General features: G+C 41.3%; 1 protein-coding gene across 1 annotated transcript; it reads left to right on the forward strand.

Moving 5' to 3' along the window:
- Positions 1-7,666: 7,666 nt before the first annotated feature.
- LOC111845203 (galactose-binding lectin l-1-like) lies at positions 7,667-15,617 on the forward strand. Its single transcript, XM_072712814.1, has 4 exons — positions 7,667-7,730; positions 11,253-11,329; positions 11,438-11,597; positions 15,185-15,617. Exons 1-4 carry the CDS (start codon positions 7,725-7,727, stop codon positions 15,329-15,331), a joined length of 390 nt encoding a protein of 129 aa, XP_072568915.1. The 5' UTR covers positions 7,667-7,724; the 3' UTR covers positions 15,332-15,617.
- The last annotated feature ends 4,986 nt before the right edge of the window (positions 15,618-20,603 follow it).

The following is a 20,603-nucleotide window of genomic DNA, read 5'->3' on the forward strand; positions in this document are numbered from 1 at the left end:
ACAAACCTTAACGGAGATGTATTGTCTGATTGTCTGATCTATGGATCCTAATGGTGATTGCCTTTGAATTGATTTTATTGCTCTGCCTTCATATTTTTGTGATTTTATAGTATTTCACCCAATGTTGTAACTGCATGCGGCAGCCTTTGTTCTTTTATCAGGCCAGTTCTAATGTGGGACATCCATTTAAAGGGGTATAGTTTGTTGGTTAGCAGTATAGACTATTGCAAATCTATTAGTGTGGCATTCATTAGTTGGAAGCATACATCTATAATTCACTGTGTATGTCTAAATATTGTGACACTGCAGGACTGGTCAGCAAAGACTTAAATATGCAGGTTACCAGCATGTCATGGATCCGGACGGCACGGGAACGGGAACGAGGCATGGTGCACAAATAAGGGGCGGACGACCCACTTGCGGCTCCAGGAACAAGACAGGGTTTATTAAAGACAACAAAAAACAAGAAAACCAAAAAGACCACGAGGGGTCAAAACTAAAACAGGGAGGAATTAACTAGGACTAAATAACACACAAGGAAAACTAACTAGCACGACACTAAAGTAAAACCAGAGACAAGACTAGACAAGGGCATAGATGACGTAGACAAACCATAGACGAGCGTAGACCTCAGCGACACGAGCTTAGACATGAGACACGACAACGCGATGAACCAGCGGGGAACAGAACAAAGGCAGGAACTAATATACTACGGGGGTAATGACTAACACAGGGCAGGTGAGGCTGATTAACAAAGACTAGGGAAACAGGACACAGGTGAAACCAATTAACTCAAAGACACTAACAATCAGGGAAACTAAGAATTAATCAAGGAAACAGAAACCAACACTAGGGAATAAAACAGGTAAAGACACAAGCAGGGGCAAAAGGGACAAAACCAAAAACAAACTACAAAATCAGACACAAGAACTAAAGAAACTCAAATGAAACACTAGGGAGCAAAATACAAAAACAGGAGGCAGGATTCGAACTCACAACAAGAGGGAACTCAAGACCGAGGGGCAAACAGACAGCACATGCTTAATACATTGAGCCACGAGACCAGACAAGAAACAGGGGAGAAACAAGGACTAACGTATGGACGGGATGACCAGCACCACCTGCTGGTCAAACGGGGAAGGGGCACGGAAGGACCACAGCGGGAGGCTGACCCTGACACAGCATGCCTTCCTCCACACCGCCAGTGTGTGTTAAATGGTCATTTAATATGTGTGCATTTTCATTGTAAAAAGTAAGTGTTATAACCATTGAATGTTTCACAGTGGAGTATACACTCACCTAAAGGATTATTAGGAACACCTGTTCAATTTCTCATTAATGCAATTATCTAATCAACCAATCACATGGCAGTTGCTTCAATGCATTTAGGGGTGTGGTCCTGGTCAAGACAATCTCCTGAACTCCAAACTGAATGTCAGAATGGGAAAGAAAGGTGATGTAAGCAATTTTGAGCGTGGCATGGTTGTTGGTGCCAGACGGGCCGGTCTGAGTATTTCACAATCTGCTCAGTTACTGGGATTTTCACGCACAACCATTTCTAGAGTTTACAAAGAATGGTGTGCAAAGGGAAAAACATCCAGTATGCGGCAGTCCTGTGGGCGAAAATGCCTTGTTGATGCTAGAGGTCAGAGGAGAATGGGCCGACTGAATCAAGCTGATAGAAGAGCAACTTTGACTGAAATAACCACTCGTTACAACCGAGGTATGCAGCAAAGCATTTGTGAAGCCACAACACGCACAACCTTGAGGCGGATGGGCTACAACAGCAGAAGACCCCACCGGGTACCACTCATCTCCACTACAAATAGGAAAAAGAGGCTACAATTTGCACGAGCTCACCAAAATTGGACAGTTGAAGACTGGAAAAATGTTGCCTGGTCTGATGAGTCTCGATTTCTGTTGAGACATTCAAATGGTAGAGTCAGAATTTGCCGTAAACAGAATGAGAACATGGATCCATCATGCCTTGTTATCACTGTGCAGGCTGGTGGTGGTGGTGTAATAGTGTGGGGGATGTTTTCTTGGCACACTTTAGGCCCCTTAGTGCCAATTGGGCATCGTTTAAATGCCACGGCCTACCTGAGCATTGTTTCTGACCATGTCCATCCCTTTATGACCACCATGTACCCATCCCCTGATGGCTACTGTACTTCCAGCAGGATAATGCACCATGTCACAAAGCTCGAATCATTTCAAATTGGTTTCTTGAACATGACAATGAGTTCACTATACTACAATGGCCCCCACAGTCACCAGATCTCAACCCAATAGAGCATCTTTGGGATGTGGCGGAACGGGAGCTTCGTGCCCTGGATGTGCATCCCACAAATCTCCATCAACTGCAAGATGCTATCCTATCAATATGGGCCAACATTTCTAAAGAATGCTTTCAGCACCTTGTTGAATCGATGCCATGTACATAGAATTAAGGCAGTTCTGAAGGCGAACTAGAAAACATATACAAATGAAGGAACACAAGGGAACAAAATCTACAAAAATGCAAAAACACACGAGTGAGGAGTTGACTGGTAGCCACATGTTCAGCTCAGTGAGCTATGCGGCCATCAAAGAAGCAGGAGGGAATAGACACCAGTGCCAACCACCACACCGTGGCATTCAAGTAATTATTTTATTAAAATATATTTTTGGCCCCCTAAGTTGTCTTAAGGCTTCATTTGAGAAGAGTGTCACTCCCATTTCCTATGGCTGCTCGCCGTTGCTCTTTTTTACAAGGAAGCAACATCAAATTTTGAGCCCATTTTTATATTGTCAACAAATATGTTCATTAAATTTGGTTCTTTTGTTGTGCTTTTATTAATTTTCTAATTATTTTTCTTTTTTTACATTAGAATATGTCTGGTGTGACAATAATGTAACATAATTCACCACTGAAATAGGATCGATATTCCAGTTATTGACAGGCTCTGCTTTTCTCACGCAGAGGCTGGGAAGGAGCCAACAAAGTGTTACTTATAGTTTGTTTATTAATCCTGGAATAACAAAGGGCTTCGGGAAACACTCACAGACTTCACTCATTCTTCACTTACGTAGTTTGTTGTTGTTCATTATCTGCCAAGATCGATTACTTTCGGGGAGCCCAGACCTGGTGAGTAGGTGAGATATCAGGGTTTTCCAAATTGTGTGGCACAGAGATGTGTGAGGGGAACTAATTTCTTTTTTTTAGAAGCGATTTAAAGCAACTATAAGCAATTAAAAAAGCCTACTGCTGAAAAGCATTAGTTTGACTGAGTATCGCTCTGGGTTGCATTTCAAAAGAAGCCTGAAAACTACTTATTGAGAAGGTGGCCAAAAACATATTTTAATAAAATAATTACTACATTGTTGTGCAGCACACTACACACAACAAGAACAGCACTGCAGCATTCAGGGGGAAATCTTACAGCTCCCAAGAACTTGTGTAGACACCAGAATCACATCTGACATATGTCCACAGCACACTGTACGGCAGTGTGTGTTCTTTGGTGTGTGGTGTTATACTGTATCTCTCCTCAGCCACGGATGGGGATTCAACACTGGAATAAGCAGGTATTTTTGTAGTTTTTCCTTTCCTGCAAAATCAGGAGTCAGGAGCCTCTTGTGCAGATTCAGATATTCAGATTCAGTCTTTATTGCATCCACGTAGGTTACAACCAAGGCTGGGCACTCTGCAGAAGTGTGTCTGATGCTTGCTTACTCTAATTCTCGTACACTTTTCTTATCTCTTACCGACATTTTTGTCACAGGGGACGTCCCAAGTATCATCTCTCCTTGACCAGTCACCACCATTATGTTCTTCCTTATCACCTTTCTGGGCCAAATGCCATCAATGTGCTTCCCCTTCTGGGGCTCAAGTGTCTCTCGTCCCTATGTGTCTCTCCCATTATTCCCAGTACTTTGGGGTCCAATTACTTCTCCACCTCTATTGGGCTGCCAATCATTTCTGTTATTGGTCAAGCACAACCCTAGTAAGATGGTCTCCACAATGTTTTTCTATACTCTTGGCCAGAAGCCTAGAACTGTTCTAGGTCACTATCATAGACACCCAAGTGAGGAGCCCAGAACAACCATGAGAACCCGCGTATTTCTTCAACAGTAGCATGTCTTTGCAGTTTCAGCTGCCCACAGGTTGTGTAACTACAGAACAGACTACTCTGGGCCTTCAAAACAGTGATAAGCTGTGAAGCTAATTAAAGTGCATACTCACACAACCAAGGCTAACACAGCTAACAAAGATAAGATAGCTAAGATAAGACAGCTACAAAAACTTTATGGCTGGGTTGCACCAACATGGTTTAATTTTTAAACTTGATTACATCAAGCTTTATCTGCTAATCCTGTTGCACCATTTATATCTTTAAAGGATGAGTGCGCACAGCCTTTTGTTTATACTTTACTTATATGACTCATGATTCTTATTAAATCTGGCCATCAGATCAATCTTCCGTTTTCCACAGAACAAAAAGTGGTGTAACATTATTCTGCTAATAAGGGCTGGCAAGTTTCACCGCCACACCTGCCATGTTAGACGAAAATGTACTGGTTAGCAACTGGGCCATAGCCAGGAATTTTTTAAAAACCAAGGTCAAAATTGTTAGGCCTTCCTAGGTGTGCCTCCTAAGGGATCATGGTTATTGGCATTGCAGAAAAAATACTGAAGACTCCATCTGGGTGTCCTCAATGCTAGGTAGGGGCATGGGTAGCGATCGAATTCTGCATTGCGGAAATATGGAGAGGCGAGCAAAAAATGTATTGATTGATGCATTAAATGTAACTGGGGTATAAAAGTGTACTTCAGAGCTTGAAACGTGAAACTTGAAATACAGGCTTCGAAATACAAGGCCCTGCAATACACAACTAAGCTCAGGACAAGTCCTCAGAGTCCTGCTTACCGGGTTGTTTCCATCCACACCATCTTCATCGGTCAGTGATGGTATTACATGTGGGGGAGGTGTCGGGGGCTAGGTGATGGGACTCACCCATCTACTGGGGCTGCTTTTGTGCCTTGCAGACCCTGGATGTAAGTTATTGACATTTTAGTAGGGCTGAGCACAGCCAGTGTTATCTGCTTACCATTTAATTACCCTACACCAGGGTTCTTCAACTCTGGACCTCGATTCCAAATCCAGGCCTTGTTTTCAGTTCTCCCAGGTAGTTGTTTAATAATTACTGATTCTGATTGGTCAGAGGCTTCACACCTGACTGACAGGTAAAGGAAGGCTGGAAAACCAGCAGTGCTCGGACCTCGAGTTGAATAACCCTGCCCTACACCCTATACCTACATCCCAATTAGAGGGGTCAAATACTGCCCTGTGGAAAGCACTTCCAAAATTGCAAAGTGGTGGTCAGATTTCAAGTAATGCTCACAGACGGAGTTTGGCAGTTAAGATTAGATTTATTTTTTTCCCCCACGCTAGAACGCAGTAACTTGTAAGCCATTTCTGTACAAGCAATTTCCTGGAGTCCCTGAATTGTTGGACAGAAATCATCGGTGCACTCCACAGCGGTGCAGTTATTGCCATTGATTCACGAACAGGCTTAGCCACGCAATATCGGCCACAGTTCTTTTTTTTGTTTTTTTGCGTGAAACAAACCTTAACGGAGATGTATTGTCTGATTATCTGATCTATGGATCCTAATGGTGATTGCCTTTGAATTGATTTTATTGCTCTGCCTTCATATTTTTGTGATTTTATAGTATTTCACCCAATGTTGTAACTGCATGCGGCAGCCTTTGTTCTTTTATCAGGCCAGTTCTAATGTGGGACATCCATTTAAAGGGGTATAGTTTGTTGGTTAGCAGTATAGACTATTGCAAATCTATTAGTGTGGCATTCATTAGTTGGAAGCATACATCTATAATTCACTGTGTATGTCTAAATATTGTGACACTGCAGGACTGGTCAGCAAAGACTTAAATATGCAGGTTACCAGCATGCCTTCCTCCACACCGCCAGTGTGTGTTAAATGGTCATTTAATATGTGTGCATTTTCATTGTAAAAAGTAAGTGTTATAACCATTGAATGTTTCACAGTGGAGTATACACTCACCTAAAGGATTATTAGGAACACCATACTAATACGGTGTTTGACCCCCTTTCGCCTTCAGAACTGCCTTAATTCTACGTGGCATTGATTCAACAAGGTGCTGAAAGCATTCTTTAGAAATGTTGGCCCATATTGATAGGATAGCATCTTGCAGTTGATGGAGATTTGTGGGATGCACATCCAGGGCACGAAGCTCCCGTTCCACCACATCCCAAAGATGCTCTATTGGGTTGAAATCTGGTGACTGTGGGGGCCATTTTAGTACAGTGAACTCATTGTCATGTTCAAGAAACCAATTTGAAATGATTCGAGCTTTGTGACATGGTGCATTATCCTGCTGGAAGTACAGTAGCCATCAGGGGATGGGTACATGGTGGTCATAAAGGGATGGACATGGTCAGAAACAATGCTCAGGTAGGCCGTGGCATTTAAACGATGCCCAATTGGCACTAAGGGGCCTAAAGTGTGCCAAGAAAACATCCCCCACACTATTACACCACCACCACCAGCCTGCACAGTGGTAACAAGGCATGATGGATCCATGTTCTCATTCTGTTTACGCCAAATTCTGACTCTACCATTTGAATGTCTCAACAGAAATCATCAGAGACTCATCAGACCAGGCAACATTTTTCCAGTCTTCAACTGTCCAATTTTGGTGAGCTCGTGCAAATTGTAGCCTCTTTTTCCTATTTGTAGTGGAGATGAGTGGTACCCGGTGGGGTCTTCTGCTGTTGTAGCCCATCCGCCTCAAGGTTGTGCGTGTTGTGGCTTCACAAATGCTTTGCTGCATACCTCGGTTGTAACGAGTGGTTATTTCAGTCAAAGTTGCTCTTCTATCAGCTTGAATCAGTCGGCCCATTCTCCTCTGACCTCTAGCATCAACAAGGCATTTTCGCCCACAGGACTGCCGCATACTGGATGTTTTTCCCTTTGCACACCATTCTTTGTAAACCCTAGAAATGGTTGTGCGTGAAAATCCCAGTAACTGAGCAGATTGTGAAATACTCAGACCGGCCCGTCTGGCACCAACAACCATGCCACGCTCAAAATTGCTTAAATCACCTTTCTTTCCCATTCTGACATTCAGTTTGGAGTTCAGGAGATTGTCTTGACCAGGACCACACCCCTAAATGCATTGAAGCAACTGCCATGTGATTGGTTGATTAGATAATTGCATTAATGAGAAATTGAACAGGTGTTCCTAATAATCCTTTAGGTGAGTGTATGTCTGCTAGTTAGTGTCTGCCCCAAGTGTGATTGTTGGTTTCCTTGTCTGTGACACTGCTGGTTGCCACTGGAATTTGTTTTCAAAGTTTCATATTTTTAATTCACAACAATGTCATGGTGTTTTAGTTTCTAATTTTGGGCTTATCTGTTACAGTTTGATGCCAATTCTAAAATCAAACAGTCACACGCCAATTTAAACCTCCTAAATCTTCTGATTAAAAAAAAAAAAAATCAAAAAACAATGGTTAACATTTGGCTTTGGGGACCGAGTTGCATAAGCGGGAACTACCTTCTGATTGGTCCGTAAGGGATTGCGCAAAGTGTCTGGGAATGTTCACATCGCAATAAAAAGCGATGCTGCAGTCAAACTAACCATCCTGGAAATTGAAGATTTTCTGTATTAAAATTTGCTCAACAACACTGAGAAGATGAATGTAAGTATATATCTATATATTAGATTTTCGATACCTGCCTTTCCAAATTAAGTCTGTCATACAAATGATTTTGTGGGAATGGATTAAAACTAACCCAGCTGGATTTGAGCTAGTTATCCTCTCAAATAATTATTTAAATACAAACTAAATATCAGTTTAACAGAAGCCTTAAATTCTACTATGACCAGTCTGATAATGTGACTCACTCAATGCTGGTGAGTCATAGCTGAATTTGATCAACAGTTTTGCACCACAGAAATTCCTGTGTTGTTACTGTAAGTTAGTTTGTTATCAGCATGGCACATATGGATAATTTGTATACATTTACATCAGCCTACTTTTACTGGAAATTAAATTTTAATTTAACTTTAAACAGGCCTGAGCAGTATCCGTAGCTGCTGGCTACTACTGAACATGTCTTGTGGCGCCTGGCACACACACACGCACGCGGAAATTAGGAGAGGAAACGAATGAACAAATGTATGCACGCAAGAGATATGGGATGAGTTCTGTGGAACGCCATACTGCTCAAAATGGAATAAATATAACTATAAGTAAATGAACGCAGAAACAGTTCAATAATTAATAATGTGTCCTTTTATGTAGTAAATAATTCCATAAAAATGTACTATATTTCATAACGTTTAACTTATGCACATACAATATTTCAATTGTATTCATAAATGTGATTTTCATTAGACAGCCATTGTTAACAATATTACTTTGCATAATGCAAGTATGATTAATTAATTCTAATTATATTTCACAGTAAAGTTCACATTTACGTATTCCTGAATGACGGTCTTCCGAACCAGCTTTTTATTTCATGCTTCCTTTCGTGATAATCACTTTGAGGGGGGTTTGGGATCGAGTTTGCGATTGGATGAAGTGACTGAAGTCAGAATCAGTGGTATCACAGAAACATCGAACTTATGGAACGCCTGTAGGCAGGGGCGCCGTAAGGGGGAGGAAAGCTAGGACGATTCCAAGGGCCCCTAAAAAATTAGGGAAATAACTGGATTGGTTTGGACTGGGGGGCCTAATATGATATGCTTTCATGGGGCCCAAAATCTCTAGCAACGCCCCTGCCTGTAGGTCTTCACCAGGTTTGCACACACTGTAGCTGGTATTTTGGCCCATTCTTCCATGCAGATCTTCTCTAGAGCTGTGATGTTTTAGGGCTGTCGCTGGGCAACACGGACTTTCAACTCCCTCCACAGATTCTCTATTGGATTGAGGTCCGGAGACTGACTAGGCCACTTCAGAACCTTGAAATGCTTTTTACGTAGCCAATCCTTTGTTGCCCGGGCATGTGTGTTTAATGTTTCCACCCCCATGCTTCAGTGGGTATGGTGTTCTTGGGATGCAACTCAGCATTCTTCCCACTTCAAACACGGGCGAGTGGTGTTTATACCAAAGACTTCTATTTTGGTCTCATCTGACCACATGACATTCTCCCAATCCTCCTCTGGATCATCCAGATGGTCTCTGGCAAACTTTAGACGGCCTGGACATGTGCTGGCTTAAGCAGGGGGACCTTGCGCGCGCTGCAGGATTTTAATCCATGATGACGTAGTGTGTTACTAATAGTAACCTTTGTTACTGTGGTCCCAGCTCTCTTCAGGTCATTGACCAGTTCCCCCCATGTAGTTCTGAGCTGTTTCCTCACCGTTCTCAAGATCATTTGTACCCCACGAGGTGAGATCTTGCACGGAGCCCCAGGTCGAGGGAGATTGTCAGTGATCTTGTATTTATTCCATTTTCTAATAATTGCTCCAACAGTTGATCTCTTCTCACCAAGCTGCTTGCCTATTGTAGATTGGCTGATCCCTTGTGCAGGTGTACAGTCTTGTTCCTGGTGTCCTTAGACAGCTCTCTGGTCTTGGCCATGGTGGAGGTTGGAGTCTGACTGTTTGAAGGTGTGGACAGGTGTCTTTTATACAGATAACGAGTTCAAACAGGTGCCATTAATACAGGTAACAAGTGGAGGATAGAAGAGCTTCTTAAAGAAGAAGTAACAGGTCTGTGAGGGCCAGAATTCTTGCCTGTTTGTAGGTGCTAAATACTTATTTTCTGCACCATTATACAAATAAATTCTTTAAAAATCATACAATGTGATTTTCTGGATTTTTTTTTTACATTCTGTCTCTCATAGTTGAAGTGTAACTATGATGAAAATTACAGACCTTTTTTAAGTGGGACAACTTGCACAATCGGTGGCTGACAAATACTTGTTTACCCCACTGTATATGATCTACATTCTAGTTCACACCAATCCATGTCTGGGGCTTGGACCCAAAATGCTATTTTCTGAATATTTACTGCCCAGTAGCATCTAAGGTTAGGGAGGGCAGCCCACCTTCTGTCCTTTGTTGCTGAAGATATTCTTTCCTTATTCTAGGAGTGTGACTGCTCCATTTAAATCTTGGTATTAATTTATCTAACCCTTGGAAAAAGGATTTGGATAGGGTGATCTGAAGGCACTGGAACAAAAACAAAAATCTCGGCAGGACATTCATTTTGATACAGTTTACTCTTCCTGCTAATGTCAGGTGTAAGATATTCCATTTTTGGAAATCAGATTTAAGACGGGTAATGAGTGGAATAAAATTTCCTGCTGGATGAAAAAGATCTTTAAATTCACATGTAATATTAACTCCAAAATATTTAAAACCGCTTTTTGACATATGGAAAGGAAGGTTATGGTCTGGGATACATGCTGCAAGTTCATTAACTGGTAAACATTCACTCTTTGATAGGTTAAGTTTATAGCCCGATATTAAACCAAACGTTTTTAACTGTGTAACGACTTTGTTAATACATGAAAGAGGGTCTGAAATATAGAGTAACACATCTGCATAAAGTGATAGCTTATGCCCCATCTGTTTACTCCTTGTATCGTGGGTGTAGCTTTTAGGGCCAGAGATAATGGTTCTATTGCCAGTATAAATAAAACTGGGCTATGTGGGCAACCCTGTCTCATACCACAACATGAAGGAAAAGATGCTTTTGGAGAAGAATAAAGGAGCTGGATCCACTGCTGATACGTATTTTTGATGAAAACACATTTTTATTCTTTTGGACTGATGGTGATATTCTCGTATCATTAATACATTATAATTAGCAAGACGCTTCAATAACTATTTCTGAAATGGTCTTGAACATTATATACCAGACTTCTTTGCTCACTATCATATGTCAGATTCAAAAGCGGTAAAGTCAGGATAGCGATAATTAACCAGTGCTCCCTCACTACGTACTAGCGAACATAACATGCAGCTAGAAAAGCTGGAAAATTTAATTTCACAGTCCATTTTAATCTAGGCTTGTTAGGCCTGTCATAATACTACTGTACGTACAACTAAATACTCTAGATAACTTCTGGGTTGGCTGACTGGGTAACACTGCAACCTCATGTGTCCGGGGTTGGTGGTTTGAATCCTGCTGTGTATGTCAGCAGTTTGCATGTTGTCCGTCTTTCACGTGGGTTTCCTCAGAATGCTCGTTTTTTCCTTTCACCAGCTGACGCTGAGAGACATGACTGTGCTGCAGACAGACCAAATGACGATCACAGGGATTCCCAATGCCGATGCCGAGAGGTGAGTCATTTCCCCTCCTTTTGCTTTGAGGGTTCAGCCTATGATTGGCTTCCGCCTTTCCCCTACACTGAACTGTCACTCAGAGTTACCTCTCTCCCCCCCCCCCAGGTTCACCATCAATATTGGCCATGGGGAGGGAGACGTTGCCCTAAACTTCAATGTCGACTTTAACAGTAAAAGGGTCGTCATGAAGACCCTGCAGGGTGGCAGCGGGAGCCATGAGCAGACGTTGGATTCCTTCCCCTTTGATAAGGGGCAGGTGTTCAAGGTGAGGCCGTCTGTGTTTGTGTCACCAAGGTACCAAGTTCCATTCCTTCGTGTTTCATGTTTTGTTGTCACATGTGTTTGGAAGAACATAGTAAAATCCTTGTGCCACAATTGCAGGGGATGGGATGGTGCATGGGGGGGATTGGACAACAGTGTAATACAGAACAAATAGCAGGCATGTGTGGGGCTGGGGGTGCCTGAGCCCTGAACTATTTAATGTGAATTCGTGCATGAAGTTTAAAGGTACTTAGTGCCTCTTTTTAACCTTCGAGCACCTGCTCCTTAAAAAGTCTCTGCACAACCCTGACAAACAGCAATCCAATTAAGATCAAGACATGAGCAATCTCATAAGGAACTCCATCACTTGTTTGTTTAAAGACTACATTATTTTAATCATTAATGATAATAATTTAGCTTAATGCACCTCACTCATTCGTAGAACCATTGTTTAATGAGTCCACTTGTCATGAAAGAAACTCGTTAAATTTTTGCCAATTCATGTTCAATGTTGTCATAGTGGTGATAACATACCATTGCCGTTTTTCTTTTTAATCCGCTTCATACATTGGGATGTATAGCTGGCTTTAACCTGTGGTTCTTTACAGAATATAGTAATATTGCATTTTTAAAAATAGGCACATATCAATCTTTAAAGTTAACAGAATAGCATACTGCAGCTGTCTTTTGCGCATATCTAACTATTCGTCGAGGAAAAAACGAACCTGTTGAATCCTTGCAGCTTCGTGTTATTGTGACCTCTAGCGGTTAAAATATAGCATTGCATCGTATTCCCATGTATCCTCCTGTACAGTACAGTACACCTATAACCTTACCGCAGTATAATTGGCACCTAGAAAAGCTTTGATGAACTAGAATACCGGGAATCAATTTCCAGTATTTCTTACATGGATAATTATAATTACTTCTATCCAAAAACTACTTATTGAATGATTAGGGATGAACAGGTTTCCGTGAATGGAATACACGTCAATCAGTGTTCACGGTCGATTGAAGGCATATTGAAAAATAAATGTCACATCGGGAAACTCTTACAGGACTCTTATAGGACTCTGGTCTTTTTGTTTTCAATACGTCAGCAATAGAAACCAAGTTAAATAGGTGGCATGCACATCGATGGTGTTTGGCAGCTGATGTTTAAAGCCATTGTCTTGGTCCAGTAGAGAACAAACATCAATTAACTCAGTGTCTTCACTTTCCTCTTCACCATCCTCATCATCTTTGCATTGTCCTTTAGGGGTTTCTGTAAGTTCTTCACTCTCATTTTCCAGGATACTGTCGCTCACATCCCAGTACACCTTGGATTCTTTTAACAAATTGGACCCATTTTCTGTGGTCGTTCTTTCTATTTTTTCTCTGATGTTTAAGTCTGAGTAGATATCATTGAAGGTTTCTACAACAACAGCAAAGGTGTGTGGACCTTTTAATTGTTTGCAGGCAAGGGCTGCAGAGCTCCAGTACAGGCTCTCTGGGTCAATGCAAGGGGCTGTAACCCCTACAAAACTGCGTCTCCTCCATGACTAAGTCTGTGTTTGCAGCAATGTGCTCTAAGATTTTAACAACTCTGAGCTATTAGTTAAGTTCTCCCCAAACGAGCTTGATGGGCCGAATGGTCTCCTCTCGTTTGTAAATTTCTTATGTTCTGATGCTTTGCTCACTGCCTCTACTAGATGTTTCTTCATGTAATGGCCAGCCTCAGCGAGGCTTGACCATAGACTGAACCTTGAAGTGATGGCAAAATTTAGTTGGAGATCCTGAATGAAGTTTTTGCTCCACAGTGCTAAATGGAAGGAGACCTTCAACCAAATATTTGTTTATTGTTTATTTCAAACATATTCACTTTCACCTTATTTACATATTTCCAGTCTTTTATGTTTATGTTTAGCCCTACCCCAATCCAATTATTCACAGCTCACTTTAAACACTTTTTGTCAAATAAAGAATAGACAACACAACACAACAACACTATTACTTTCATATAAAGACTGAACACATCAAATGACACATTTCTTTCAAAAGGTAAGTTTTGGCATTACCATTACCATTACCATTACCATTACCATCCCGAGGTAAACTGCTCTTCTTCATCCTCGTATTTATTTAGAATTTATTTATTTAGAATTTGTACTTTATATGTTCTTTTAAACTGACATATTTTACTTTGTTTTAATTCTTCTGTTAAACTGTTCCATAATTTAACCCCTGCTGTTGAAACATACTTTTTAATGTAGCTCTAACACAATGGATTTTTAAATTCGATTTCCCTCTTAAATTATATCCATTATTTTATTTGGAAGTAAGTCATTTCTGGCTTTAAATATTATCTGTGCTGAATCAAATCTGAACATTTTATAGCTCCCATTTTTATATCCCTACTTTATTTATTAATCTAATGGCCCTCTTCTGCATGATATTTATGGTTTGCAGATTACTTTTATATGTGGTTCCCCACACCTCTACATAATAGCTCAAATATGGTAAAAGTAATGTGCAATATAAGGTATATAGTGATTTCAGATTTAAGATATGCCTTGTTTTCCCCTGGATGGCCAGGCTCCGTGCCAGATTCCCCCAAACATATTTAATGTGTGGTTTCCAGCAGATTTTGTGGTCTAACATCACACCAAGGAATTTAATTTTATTTACCCTTTCTATGTTTACATTATAAATACATATTTTACTTCCATATTTCTCTTATAATTTCCAAATAACATAAATTTAGTTTTATCTAAATTTAATGACAATTTATTTATATCAAACCATTTTTAATTTTATTTATTTTCTTTGTGATCACCTCCAAAACCTGCTGCACTTCCACCCCAGAACAAAAAACACATCAATACATTCTGTTATTTCTTCTACCAAGTCCATCAATGCCAAGGCTGTCGATCTGTTATTCCTAAATCCATGCTGGCTGACTGTCAACAAATCATGTCTCAACAAAACTATCAAATCGTTTCATAAATAGTTTTTCTAATATTTTAGAGAACTGGGAAAGTACTGATATCGGCCTATAAATAGTAAAGTGGTGCTTATCTCCTGCTTTGGAAATGGGAACAATTTTTGCTATTTTCATTGTGTTCGGAAAAAACCCTAGTTTGTAAAGACAACTTAAAAATATACATTAAAGGTTTTACAATACCATCAGTAAAACTCTTGACTGTCACCATATCAATATAATTCCAGTCTGTACTGGTTTTATTCTTAAAGCCCTTTACAATATCATAATTTCTTTCTCTTCCACTGCTCTTAAAAACATCGAGCTATCATTTCTTTCAATATAATCTGTCGTAGCCATTTCTGTCCCATTAATCTTTATTGCCTCTGCCAGTCGTATATTTACAAAGAATGTATTAAATCCATTTTAATGCACACAACTGTTGCTTATGGTACTTAGTCCATACCGTTTGAGTTTCTTCAATGAATCCCCTGGTATTTCTGGCTCTCTTTTATACATGCCTGAAATTTCAAGTAATAAGACTGTAGTTTGTCACCGTACTGCATGCTTTTAGGTATTAGAGCAAACATTTTCCATCTCACATTTTCCATTTTCATTCTTTTTTCCCACAGGTAGTCATCAGCTTCAGCAGTGAGAAATTTACTATCAAGATGCCTGCTGACACAATCACGAATTACACCAATAATTTTGGTGCTGACAAGTTCAGGTTCATCCAAGTATTGCAGGATCTCAGAATCAAGGGCTTCAACATTGATTAAGCAAGTCTACAGGCACTGGATCTGCCCAGTCTGGCTGCTGATTGGCTGTGATCTGTGCCCTATCCTCTGTGAAACTTCACCATGATGCTTATTGTTAACCCTGCTAATGCAGTAGTGACTATATCATGTGTTCCTTCTTGCTATATGCCTCTGTTTGCACAAACACTGTGAACCTGTACAACTTCCCCAGCTGGCAGACATTTGAATCTGAAAATGTGAAAATTATTTTGACATTTCAGATGTTTTAATAAATCTCACTGCATTTTGCATTGCTTTCATTCTGCAAGCAGTGGTAATGTCTGGTTTTATTTTGCATTCTCCAGTACATCTCTAACATATACATACAGTTCAGCATTGAATACAGGTACACCAGCACATCAGTCAGATTACACTATTAGAGAAGGAGATAGAACAATTTCAGAGACATAGGAACCAAAGCAACTAGATAAACTGTTCCCAAATCCGTTAAACTAACGTTGCATAGTCTGGTCATGTCTTCACATATACAGTGGTACCTCGGTTCTCGAACTCACTAGAACTCGAATTTCTTGAAAGTCGAACAAACCAGTTTGACGTAGAACTCGATCTGAATATCAGAAGTCGAACCGTGAACGCCGACCTAATATAAATTGTACGCGCCAGGAAATGAGTCATACTACAATGCAATTCTTACTTGAATGCCTTCCTCACAGACTGGACGATTAACCAAATAAAGCAGAACAACATTACAGTAACTAACAATAAATAAACCACTAACTTACGTGTACTATTAGAGCATTTATGTCATTTATTTAAACTTTATTTTACCAGGTAAATTAACTGTAAACAAGTTCTCACTGCTTTACGTGATACAGACTTTTTTCCACAACGTCCGCATTTTTGACCGGAAATACGTAATCGTAGGGTATCTTTACTTCCGCCAGTTTTTAAAAAATGGCACAAGCAGCGACCTCTTCTTCTTGCAGTCTACCGGGCTGTTCTTCTAATGCCCAAAAGCAGCCACATCTATCTTTTCATTCCTTCCCTGTTAATGGTGAAGTTCGACGTAAATGGATTCAGGATATCCGGCGGGATGAAGGACCAAACTTCACAGTTAAAAAGGGGAGCACTTACGTCTGCAGCAGACACTTCACCTCAGACAGAGCAAACACCGTATTTTAGTAAATATTAATAACTTATTAATAACTAAGGCGTTATTCTACCAAAGTTTCAAAATGTTTTTGATGTATGTCGCTAAACAGTGGTGGAATGTAACAAAGTATTTCTACTTTGTTACTGTACTTAAGTACATTTTTACGTATCTGTACCTTACTTAAGTAAAAATAATAATGCATACTTTTTATTTTACTCCATTACATTTTGCGGCAATTATCTGTACTTTCTACTCCACTACATTTCTACAATTTATGCCGTTAGTTGTTACATTTTATGAACACAATTTCCTCAAAATCTTACATGAAAAAATGGTTAGCCTATTGTGTTCTGGCGTTGTTTGCCATTTCCTATCAATCAGGTGGCTTTATTAGCTCCAATGATGGCAGAGTGCGCGTCAATTAGCAGCACGAGCTGGTGACATTCAACATGGACCCACAGCCAACATCGGCTCTTAACAGATGTGTTGAATAGTTTTGCAAGTACATAAATGACTTAAAGATATATCATGTCCTGATTGGTTTATCTTAATGGTATATTAGTGGGTAATACCTAGTAGATAACTTGTCATCCATATAATTCTAAGTTAGGGTACACACAGTATTGCAGAGTGCACGCACAATAAGCAAACCAAACTTTCCAATACACATATACTGTATAGTTGCTTGTAATTATTACGAGCAATGACATCGGTAGAGGCGTAAGTCAGTATATCTACTATTCTTTTACAAAATGGCACACCCCAGACGTTGAGACAAACCATTGTGTGAGTACTTTTACTTAAAAAAATACTTTAAAGTAAATTTAAAAGTAAGTACTTAGTACTTTCACTTAAGTAAGATTGTTGATGTAGCACTTCTACTTTTACTTGAGTACATATTTTGCAGGATATTTGTACTTTTACTTAAGTGCTAAGCTTCAGTACTTCCTCCACCACTGTCGCTAAATATAGCTAATACATGTAGGTATGTTACAATCTCCCGATTCCCGCTGCACCGCTCTTCCGCGCAGGTGTGTTCACGTCATCACGAGTTTGGTGGATGCGGGGAATAGCATAGCCGTGGAAAAAGTTGAACGGTGGGTTTATCTTTAAAGTTCCAGGAGCACACGCTTATAGATGACATAGTTCACATTTTTCGTCACAACCTCGATTTCGAATTTTTGTTTTTGACCGGTCAGAAGTGTTTCGTTTTCCCGTTGCAAAATTACCGATAAATTACTTCTCAAAGGCATCTCTTCAAAATCACTAGAAGTAAATATATTTTTATTAAAATCCTATAGATTTGATATATCATTTATTCAACCATGTCTGTGTGAAATTTCGTGACAATTCTTAGTCAATGGTTTTGCTTGCGAACGAAAGCATTCCCAACTGAGCGGTCACCGTAATGAACTGCCGCAGAGGTCACGTGACTGCTATACTGCAACCTGATTCGTCAAGCGCGTTTGTTTACATTGTTGATGACCAAGTGTGTTTGTTATGAGAGATCTTTCACCGATATTTTGTGCATTCCTGCAGGGCTTTTTTCACTAAAACAGCTTATAAAACAAATTGATTAATTTTTTTGAATTTATTTAAATTATTTACATAATTTATTCAATTTCTTTAAATTTCTCAACTTAAGATCACAGCTTTTGTTTAAAATACATTAAGAACAAAAGGATAAAAATTACCACTTATTTCCGCCACTATAATTGCTATAACTTCCTTATTTCTCAAGATATTTCAATGATTTTGGTGTCATTCTGTTTGTCATGTAGTTCTCTATCAAATTCAGTTAGATTTTCTGTTATATGGGGGGTTTGGATTTTTTTGTAACATACCTAATACATGTAATTAAATAAACCAGGGCCAACTTCTTTAAAATGAACTAACAAAATACAGCTAAAATGTTTTTTGATGCTTGTTGCCTAAATGATTTACATCACGCTTACACTATTTAAAAATTTCGCTACAACAAAGCAATCCTTATACATTAAGAAAAACGTAAACTATATATGTTTAGTGTTTTTTGATTGAGTTTGATTATCAAATTCTAAAGCCCCACTCTTGGTTGTGCACTTGTGCACATGTCCGGGCTTGTCTGTGTGCATGTGTAGGGTGTTCATTTTGCATCTAAAGTTAAGGTATATATATTTATACTAATTTAAAATAACACATTTTTGTTTGCCTATTAACAAATACATCTAAAGTTTTTCTACCTTTAAACATTAACAAAAGCCGTTAATGTCTTTCCTTTAAAACTTACATGTGGTGAGCAGTTCAGTAAGTTGAGTAACAGTTACCTTGATACTTATGGACAAATTTGTAGCCTTTATCAAGTTTGCTCTTTCTCGTGACGGAGTTTTCCTCCATGAGTTTAGCAACATCCGCAAATGTAAATTTGGGCAAATTTGTCAAAGAGGTTGTACACTGTCACGGTCGGAGAGGCAGAAAAACCAGGATCCAGAAATGCGGGGATAAACGTGCTTTACTAGACGTCGCGGAGAACAAGTACGGGGAGCTGTCAGCTCCGCAAGGGAAGGTGGGATGAGGTCCGCTCCCCGGGGAGCCCAGGGGAAGGCGACCGGACAGACAATTCCAATAACGGCGAGCCGGGAGAGTGGTCGAGGTCCAGATGCTAGGGTCGAAATCCGAGGGGTCAGTCCGATACACGTACACGGGACGGGGGAACAGGAGGGCTGGTCAACTCGGGAAGCCGGGCTCAGCAAGACGGAAGGTTCAAGGACGGGAGCTGGGCTGAGGAGGTAAGGAACAGGAGTTAAGGGTCGTACACGAGGAGAACAGGTAGGTAGTGGGAACAAAGGGAGACGGAAGACAGAGAAGTGCTTGGTATGGCCGATCATGAGCTCAATACTTCGCAAGTGACCAGCGATCGGTTTTGCCCTTAAGTATCAGGGTTAATTGGTCCTTGGGTGACTGCCCCCTGCTGGGTCCGCCCCTGTGGGCGTGACAGTACCCCCCCCCCCTGACGACCGCCTCCAGGAGGTCCCCGTCACTTGCGGGGACGCCCACGGGGCCGGGGCGCCGGCTTGCCGGGATGGGCTCGATGGAAGTCCTCCGTCTTGGTGGGATCCGTCACCTCCGCGGCCGGCACCCAACTACGTTCGTCAGCACCCTCACCGGTCCAGTCCACCAAGTACTGAAGACGTCCTAGCCGCCGTCGGGAATCCAGTACAGCCCGTATCTCGGGTCTTGGGTCGTCTGCCACAGGAGTGGGGGTGTCCGTTGGCGAGTCCGCGGGGGAATGGAGTCTGCTGTATTTCACCGGTTTCAGAAGGGAAACGTGGAAAGTAGGCGATATACGGTACACCCTAGGTAACCGGAGTTTGACGGTCACCGGTCCCACCCGTTGCAGTATCGGAAAGGGTCCTATATATCTGGCAGTAAACTTACGGCAACCTGGGATGCGCAGATTCTTGGTCGACAACCACACTTGTTGTCCGACACGGAAGGGGAATCCCGGACGTCTGTGCTTGTCGGCTTGTTTCTTGGTTTTAGCGGACAGCAGGCGGAGGGCACGCTGTATTCCCCGCCAGGCGCCCTGGCTCTCCCGGTACCAGGCCTCCACTTTAGGGAAGTCCCCGCAGGAGCGTCCCATGGGAACAAGGGTGGTTGGAACCCCAACACGCACTGGAAGGGGGTAAGGTTGGTGACGGGACTTACTCGGGAATTGAGGGAATATTCCGCCCACACAAGGTGAGGCATCCACTTCGTTGGGTCGGATCGGATCAGCAAGCGCAGCGCCTTGGAGACCTCCCGATTGGTCCTTTCTGCTAGTCCGTTTGATTGCGGGTGATAAGCGGAGGTCAGGCTGAGGGTGATGTTTAATTTACGGCAGAACTCTCGAAACACACGGGAAGCGAATTGTGGTCCTCGATCCAACACGATATCCTCCGGGATGCCGGTAAACCTGAAGAGCTCCTGTATTAATGTCTCGGCGAGCTCGCTAGCAGACGGCAATTTCGGTAGAGGAACCAGTCGGCACATTTTGGAAAATCTGTCCACGATGGTTAGAATAACGGTCTTGCCGGCGGAGCGAGGCAAGTCGGTGATGAAATCCATCGCCACGTGGGACCAGGGTCTGGAGGGGACGGGTAGAGGTTGCAACAGCCCTGC

This window comes from Paramormyrops kingsleyae, chromosome 5 (genome assembly GCF_048594095.1).
Source record: "Paramormyrops kingsleyae isolate MSU_618 chromosome 5, PKINGS_0.4, whole genome shotgun sequence".
NCBI classification, from domain to species: domain Eukaryota; kingdom Metazoa; phylum Chordata; class Actinopteri; order Osteoglossiformes; family Mormyridae; genus Paramormyrops; species Paramormyrops kingsleyae.